At 38.2% G+C, this 8,771-nt stretch overlaps 1 protein-coding gene across 1 annotated transcript; it reads left to right on the top strand.

Moving 5' to 3' along the window:
- Positions 1-1,069: 1,069 nt before the first annotated feature.
- drd4-rs (dopamine receptor D4 related sequence) lies at positions 1,070-6,158 on the top strand (the record flags this gene model as incomplete). The annotated part of the gene is made up of 4 exons (XM_079454394.1): positions 1,070-1,306; positions 2,542-2,654; positions 3,436-4,127; positions 5,950-6,158. 4 exons carry the CDS (start codon positions 1,070-1,072, stop codon positions 6,156-6,158), a joined length of 1,251 nt encoding a protein of 416 aa, XP_079310520.1.
- Positions 6,159-8,771: the final 2,613 nt, after the last annotated feature.

Here is an 8,771-nt window from a genome sequence, read left to right as displayed (position 1 = left end):
ACAAATGTATGACATGGGTAAAAAAAGAATTAACATGGAAAACAGGTCCCACATGAACACCACACAAGAGTTAAAATGTGAATTATGATGATTTGTTTTACTGCACTTGCAAGTGTTACAATAATACAATGATTGGATCAGCTATTAAGCAAGCTATTAACCTACAGCAGTCAGGATGAGAAGTAGATCGAGACAGACTGTTCTAATTGTTAATAAATGAACACTTCAAAAGTCTTGCCTCGTTTTTACTTTTAAGTATACCTTCCAAACTTTATAAACAAATTATAAAATGTGACGGCTTCAACTGCATGTCAAACTTCCACTAGGAGAAGTCCGTCCTTTTTTAACCATCACGTCAGTCACATGCATAGATGATGATGATGCCTATATAAATCAGCAGAGAAAATTCAATTATCACCTTTCTTCTCCACCAGCTATATCAGAATGTAGGAATGAGGCGTTGAATCTTTAAACATGGCCACCGTGCACCTCGATGGAGAGACTCGTGCACGCTACCAGAACAAGCAGTCTGACGTCAGACGACGCTACATCTTGTACAAACCTCTACGAAACTCTTCGTTTGTGACATTTTCAAGGTACGAACTTTGGCTAGACTTTGTCAAACTTGGATTAGAGAGAGAAGGAAAGGGAGCAGGTGAAACGTAGCTATAAATGTCACTTTTGATCGATCGGTGAGAGGTGAGTGCAGTAAACATACGACCCAACAAACAGATATGGAAGAAACATGAGAGAGATGACAAATGGAGTCTATTACTGTCAAAGAAAAATAACATGCCATATGCCATATGAATGCACAAAACACGCATACGAATGTCTTTCAATAATAAGGTGACTCATTCATATTTACTGTTTCATCATGCCGTCATTTGTGTCCTTGAAACACATGCACAGGAATACAAGCACATACATTAGCATGCATTACATACACAAAACCCCATTCATCTTCATAAACATGCCACGCTCTTGGCGTCAATCTTTTTCTCTCCCATTGCCCGATGTCCTCCACACAGATGTTGAACCCGGGTTGGCAACAGAACCTTCGGGCACAATGGTCAATGTGACGCCTAGTACAGACCCACTGACGGCCCATGAGGGGTACAACTACCTCGCCCTGATATGTGGCGTGCCTCTCATCCTCATCATCATCTTAGGGAACGTTCTAGTGTGCCTCAGCGTGCTAACAGAACGGTCACTCAAAACCGCAACCAACTACTTTATCGTCAGCTTGGCTGTGGCCGACCTCCTGCTGGCGGTGCTGGTCCTACCGCTTTACGTCTACTCTGAGGTAAACACTGATATGTTTTTGTGGAAGTCTGGAGTTTATCCAAAGGGAGGGACAGTGCATTTTATACACTGCAGTCTCCCTGGAGCAAATAGGTTTTAGTGCATTGCTCAAGGGCAAAATCATGATTCACAGACTGTCTATCAATAAATTTGTACTTACAACCTTTTGGTTTTACTGCAGATATAAATTAATTTAGACTACCTTGGCATTCTAAAACAACTTGCCTTGGGACTTAAACTGTTTTGCGTTTCTGTTTCCAAAGTTCTCCTGAATCTCATTAGTATTGTTTGTGAAATGAATCCTGATGCACTTCAGTGAGTTATATCCCTAAGAAACCTCCTTTCTTTATTGTAGTGTACGTCACAAAGGATTTGGTTGGTTGAATGGATTCAACCTTTTAATTTCAATCAGTTAAAACCCCTGAATGATAAACACCTACCATCTGCTCCCATTAATACTAGATGATGATGTTAGATGACAACTGCGACCTTGAATGTGACTTGAAAGTCTTGTTTTCCTGAAAGAAATATAAAAACTCGACGAGTTTATGCTTGAAATAAGCATAAATATCCGCCAACGTTTTGAGAAAAATAAACTTGTATTAACTTTATTAAAGTGGGTTGAAACTTGAATTAGGTAAATTTTTCTTATCTTGATAGCAGATATTTCTGCTTGTTTTAGGCAGAAACTGGCTGAATTTTGATTTTGTTACTGAAAAAAGACTTTGCAGAAAATATGACTCTTCATTCAAGATTTATTAGACTTTTTTTTTTTTTTGACAATTGCATTGGCAAACAAGACAAAAAAACTAAGATTTTTTTTGCTGTTCATCTCTTAAAGCTGCTATTTAATGTGTTATGATTGTTGATAAAACTGCAATACAATCAAGTATATCGAACATACTACCAGTACATGTTTTAGGACAGCTATTAAAGTACTTTTTCACAGTATAATCCCAGTGGAACACTCATACTCTTTGTATACTATTTGCATATTAATGTATTTTTTTTGCAATTAGGAACCAAGCATGTCCTAAAAACATCTTGTTCTTGATTCAACAAGTCAGTGCTGATTTGAGACTCCTTATACTGATCCAGTCCGATTCACAATTGAATAATTTTCTTCTTGTTGTTTTACAAATAAGCATGTCCTACCTCATTTGATTATGGTACTTTGGTGGGGCAGGTGTGGATTAGTGTGTATTCTGTTGTCTTACCCCATTTCTTTTTTTTTAGTTTTTGGGAGGCATATGGACACTGAGTATGTACATCTGTGATGCCCAAATGACGATGGACGTGATGCTGTGCACGGCCTCTATTTTGAACCTATGTGCGATTAGTGTGGACAGGTGAGACATGCACCCCCACGCACACCTGCATACCCACTTCAACTGCTGTCTATTAAAACTAAAGCAAACTTTAACACAAACTTACGTGATGGATACCTGACCCATTCTCATAAACCTAATGCCACGTCAATGCAACACGTCACAAGGAAGTTGTTTAAATCCCAAATCTTAAATGTAAAAAAGGTAAAAGATACCTTTTACCTTGAGGCCATGCATTCAGGATATGCTTCATAAATCTTTAAATAGACAGTTCTGCTCTGTGCATTTCAAGATTCATACAATGAACCTCAACCTAGTGCTAATGTGTGCTTGTTCGTCCTGCGGGATGCTAATGAATCTGCAGCTCCCGTTTGCGCTCCTGCATGACGTGGCGCTGAATATCATTAATTACACAGTGAAGCAAGCAGCCCCGCATCCATAAACAATATTCAGCGACTTCAAGAGGTCCCAGACTGAGACCCACACACAAAAACAAAGAGCGCCCGTTTGCGTTTGAAAGGATGTAGGTAATTAAAAGGATGAATCAGACTTATGAGGTCTCATGCAGTTTAAAATGATTGCGCTAAAATCTTCCGGTGCCGCAGCAGGTCACTGTGATTAAATATAAACAGGCATTCAAAACGTGTTTAAAGCAGTTGTCACTCACTATTTCACGCATTGATATGAATTATACATTAAATGAATCAACATCATTGATATTCATGGGTTAAAGGTGACAGGTATGATTTTTTGTCAAGTTGAACCAAATCTGACTCAAGCCAGAAACCTCTATGTGTTGCAGGTACATTGCAGTAGTGGTTCCTCTGAAGTACAACAGAAACCAGTTTAGCTTTCGTCAGCTGGCTTTGATAACAGCCACCTGGGTGCTCTCTCTGGTTGTCGCCAGTCCCGTCATATTTGGCTTAAACCAGGTGCCAAACAGAGACCCTCACGTGTGCAAACTAGAGGACGACCAGTTTGTGGTCTACTCCTCCATCTGCTCCTTCTTCGTACCTTGTCCGGTCATGCTCCTCCTCTACTACTGGATGTTCAGAGGTCTAAAGCGATGGAGCTCCGGGCGTAGCCGCTCGAACTTCCGTCGGGCCCCAAGGGGGCACAGTAGCCTTTCGTTGAGGCTGGGAGCAGCTCTTCAGAAGGACAAGGGTGGAGTGAGGGAAAAGGTGGCTTACCTCATGCCCGGAGGTCTCAGCCCTACATCTCTATCCACTACTCCGACTACTCCGGTCTCCTTAACTAATCCAGTTACCCTTACTACAGAAGAGCAGGGTCAGACTCCAGCGGCAGAAAATGACCCCATGACCACACAGATGGACAGTATATCTGATGCGGAGAATGCTGAGAGGCACACGGAGGATGAAAGAGAGAACGGTGTGGGGAAGAACCATCGGGGACATACGGGGCGACGCCAAAGCAAGAGCAACAGGGTGAGCAGACGAGAGCGGAAAGCTATGAAGGTGTTGCCTGTAGTTGTGGGTATGTATTATTTGTATTCATACTGTTTTTAATTGCCAAACAAAACGTTTTTTATTAATTTATTCGAAAACATGTTTATTGTGCATTCCAATTAATATCAAACTGCAGTTGAATTATGATTAAGTAATACTAACAAATACACAATAAAAAACATAATATAATGGCAGCATAATGTTTAAAATGGAGTTATAAAAACAGTTATTTTTGTTTTATTTTTAGTTTTAATTAATAAAGTGTTTTATTAAAATGTATTCATATCTAAATACTATTTAGTCATATTTTATTTATATTTAAACCATTAATATGTTATAATAATATAACTTTTATTTTATATTTTTTTGTCTTCATTTTCATTTAGGGATTTTTTATTTTATCATTTTATTATTTATTTTATGTGAATAAAATTTTTGCTTCAGTTTTTAGTTTCAGTTCACTTTAATAACCTTGGGCTGACCTAGGAAGTATCACTATTTAAGTATGCACACATTGCTGAGAGTGTCGTACCACGATTAGAGCTTTCCGTAAAACAGGCATATGCAAATATACATAAATGGATATGGTCTGCAGTCCTGTTTGTAGTCATCCACTCGTGCGGTAGATATAGCACGTAATGCTGTGACCGTAAATGTATGTGAAAATAATTAATCATGAATAAATGTATGAGCGAAAAATAAAACCAAATGACAGCCGTCGGTGGTCAACCGTGATGAAAAACGCAGCTAAATGTCATGCACAGCAATATATAAAAACTTTCAATGCTTTGGCGTGACACCTGCTGCTCGTGGATTATCATCATGAGAATTGCTTTTCAGACGTATTCTTTATAATAAAAACACATATGGCTGTGTCAAGGTCAAAGAAAGCGGCGTGAAAAAATAAATGATTGCCTTTGTTTCTTGAAGTTTATACAGAGTAATATTCTAATATGAGATAAGTCTGGTGCAGTACAACAGTGTAAATAAAGAAATACGAAAATCTGAATGAAAGGGTAGTTAAGACTGGAAGTGCCCAGTGAGCAGACATGTTGGAATGGATTTGCTGTCTGTTTTGTCTGGTCTAGCCAGACCTTTTATTGTGGCTCAACGGTCTGGTACTTTATGTGCCTTAAACTGGACACGAACTGCCAGATTATACAGAAAAAGCTGTACCAACATTATAACAACACATAGGACTCTTTAAAAATGAAGTTCACCCAATTTTTATTTTAACAAGTATATTAAGTAAAGCTCAAGTATATCTTTAAGGATGATTTATGTATACTACGGTAATATCAATGTACTTGTAGTATATTTGTTTACTATATTTAAAAGTAGTATTTCAATAATATCTGGGACCTACTTTTGAGTTTATCAAAGTATACTGTTAAATATCAGTACTTAAAGGTTAAAGGTAATTGCACATACTATAGTGTCCGAAATTTGCATCCAAATGTTTAGCACGTTAAAAAAGAAATACAGCCTCATGTTGTGTCTATCACATTTACACAATGCCTCCGATATTTCCATCGGTCATTAAAACATTCGGACTGGGTTGGATTAAACTAAACAAATAATATGTCCATGGCATGCCGTTGATTTTCTTATTGGCACGCCTTAGGTTGCGGACCCCTGTTATAGTGTATTGAATCATGCAGAGACGGTTGAATAAATAGAATAATCAGCGTAGATCCTCATGTATTAAAATACAACATTTATATGTATGCATTTGTACAGTGATGTGCAGTGCATTCAATGCACAGTTTTAACAGAATGTGTAGCAGTAAGCTACATGATGGGAGAAGGTATGTCAACTCCTAAACCTGTCCTGCCCTTCTCCTCCCCAGGTGTTTTTCTCGCTTGCTGGACTCCCTTCTTTGTGGTCCACGTAACTAAGGTACTGTGCAAGTCATGTGACATCGGGGCGACGCTGATCAGCGTGGTCACATGGCTGGGTTATGTCAACAGCGCTGTCAACCCCATCATCTACACCGCATTCAACGTGGAGTTCAGGAATGTCTTTTACAAACTGCTTTGTTGTCGCTCCTTAGGGTGAGCGGTCTTTTAGCTGTCTTCGGCGGTTGCTGTAAGGAACATAATGATTTTTCACTATTCATGACAAAATACACAAATCCACATACTGAAAGAAACCTTTGTGATCTGAGCACACAATGGTCTTAAACGAATGGATTAACCGAAAGAAAGAAACCAATGGATCTCTGGACATAGACAGCACTGGAGATTGTACCGTTGGAGAAAACTGATGCCTTAGTTCACTAAACTATTCTTGTAAAATTGTTTCGTGAATACACCAGATAACAGAAAACTGTTGATTTCATAGCCCAGAGGCATAAAATATGTGAAAGTGTCCACATTGAGAATAACAGTCGTGTGATTGATATCAGTGTTGATTTCATGATATTTCAAATGGCCGTGTTGTTTCTTATCCTATTTTGAAGGTGTTTGTGAATAGATTTGAAGAATGGACAGGCGGCTTTTTGTGATGGTATAGCGAGATGACACATTTAGATCATTCGAATGACCAGGTAAGAACTGAAAAGGAAATTTTTGTGTTACTGGCTCAAAAAAGTGATTCCACATTTTTGCATTTTAACTCAAGACTGTATGATAAAAAAGCCTAAAAGAATTTGCAGAGTCAATGGAAAAGGAATGTCAAGCTGAGGCCCTGTCTCGCCGTGTAGTGTTTACTGTATTACTGCATATTTTGGTAAATGTTGTGGGTCACATGGGTATTCCATGCAGACAGTTTGGATACTGTATACAGCATACTCAGCACACAGTCTTGAACACAGCCATTGGCTCGTAATGGTGAGATTTTGTAGTATTATACTGATACGTTGAAGGTAAAACGTGCAGTTAAAGGACCACTTTGTTTGTTGAAAACGAGTGCATGATTTATGAAAGTAACAATAAAAATGTTCTACCCAGATAACCTTTAAACTCTGTTAGCTTCCAAAAAGTCACTAAGCGGTTTAGAAAAAGACATGTGGGTTCAGACAACCGAAGAATGTGCCAACTGCTGGAGGTGTATACAGTATGATTCCAAATCCACTGGATGCATTTTTCTTCCCGAGTGTCATTCACAAAACATGTAGAAGAGTAGCGTTGAGAATCATTGCAGTTGGGGATTGTGGGGATTGTCTGGATGGCATTATAGTAATTGTGCTTATAAGAATTGGTGTTGTAAAAATGAGTATTACTGTTGTTGTACAATATCATTGGTGCATCTGTCACTTTTCAGAGATGTGAACGTTTTTGTCCTGCCTATAAACATATACAACATATGGATATTCTATATAGTTGGGTTGGTCTATCTGATACCACACTCAAAACCAAAATAATTTCACTTCATTAAGTACCAAATAATCAAATAAACTGTGGAGGGCATGAGTGAATGTTGTCATTAAAGCAAACGCTGGACATAAAACATTTTATAATCATAATAACATGATGAAAAAGTGTTAACAAGTAATACCAATAGTAATCTCTAAAGCCCTACATATAAATATAAATGTGCATTACCGAGGCAGGTTTTCGACAGAGTAAGAAAATAAACCTTAAACTGTTTTATCTTTTTGGATAAAAAAGGCGTTTTATTATTCCATTATTATGCACATAATTTACACCAGAAGTCTCTAAAATCCATGTAAGCAATCTGATTCAAATGGTCTCCTGCATAAAACAGATAACAATCACACCACCACATTCCAAAAAACAACAACATTTACAGCCTTTGAGCTGAGCATTGTTTCGTATCTATGAATGATAAACAGGTTGACACCGTGCAATGTAACGCCATTTAGCCTCTGATGTACAAATTAGTTCTGCTGTGCCCTAGGGAGCTGCAGGTGCAGACTGTTTCTGAGATCATCATTTGACTGCAATTTATTATTTTGAAACTGGTGCGTTACCTATTTAGAATTTAGACATTTAAAGTAGGAAAGATTACTTGACTAAAAGACAATTTCATCTTACTTAAAAATGTAATGCAGCATTTTTGCAGAGTGAAGGAAATATGCAAAGGTCCTTTGTGTACATTTTAGCGAATTGCAACCAACAGTCCACCCCTCGCTTTTGGAGCACTACGGTGGCTGACACAGGGCTAAGATGTCGTCATGCTTCTTTGCCGAAGGAGATAACATTCTTACAGAGCAGTTTGTCTGTTTAGGGCTACTGTAAAACAACATGGCGAATTCCATGCAATGGGGACCTGCGGTGTATCTCTTATTGCTCCCTGAATTCTAAAAGCGTCTGCTAAATGACTTAATGTAAATGTCATTACGAGCTAACAGGTATACTACACCTTTGAAGACATAGTTACGTTTGTAATGCATTTCTGTCAATAGATCTTCCAAAAAATTATACATTGAACCTTTAATGGTGCCCTTAACTGTAACTTTAATAAAATGAAAAGTATTGAAACAATGTAAGGTTGACTATAATGATAGTTAAAAAAACTTGTTGGCCCGTGGAAATGAACGTGGCACTTGTCTATTCCAGCAGAAAGACCAGTCACGCATGTTTCACTTCAAGTATGATGTTTCAACCCTCCAATAATGATCTGCCTATTTCTGCACTATAATCCCAGCTGTCAAAGCCCAGAGAGCACAACAAAGACAGACGAAGGAAATTAAGGCAATTTATGTTC

This window comes from Barbatula barbatula, assembly GCF_947034865.1.
Source record: "Barbatula barbatula genome assembly, chromosome: 4".
In the NCBI taxonomy this organism is placed as follows: domain Eukaryota; kingdom Metazoa; phylum Chordata; class Actinopteri; order Cypriniformes; family Nemacheilidae; genus Barbatula; species Barbatula barbatula.
The sequence above is the reverse complement of the archived record's forward strand: the minus strand, read 5'-3'. Positions and strand labels throughout refer to the sequence as shown.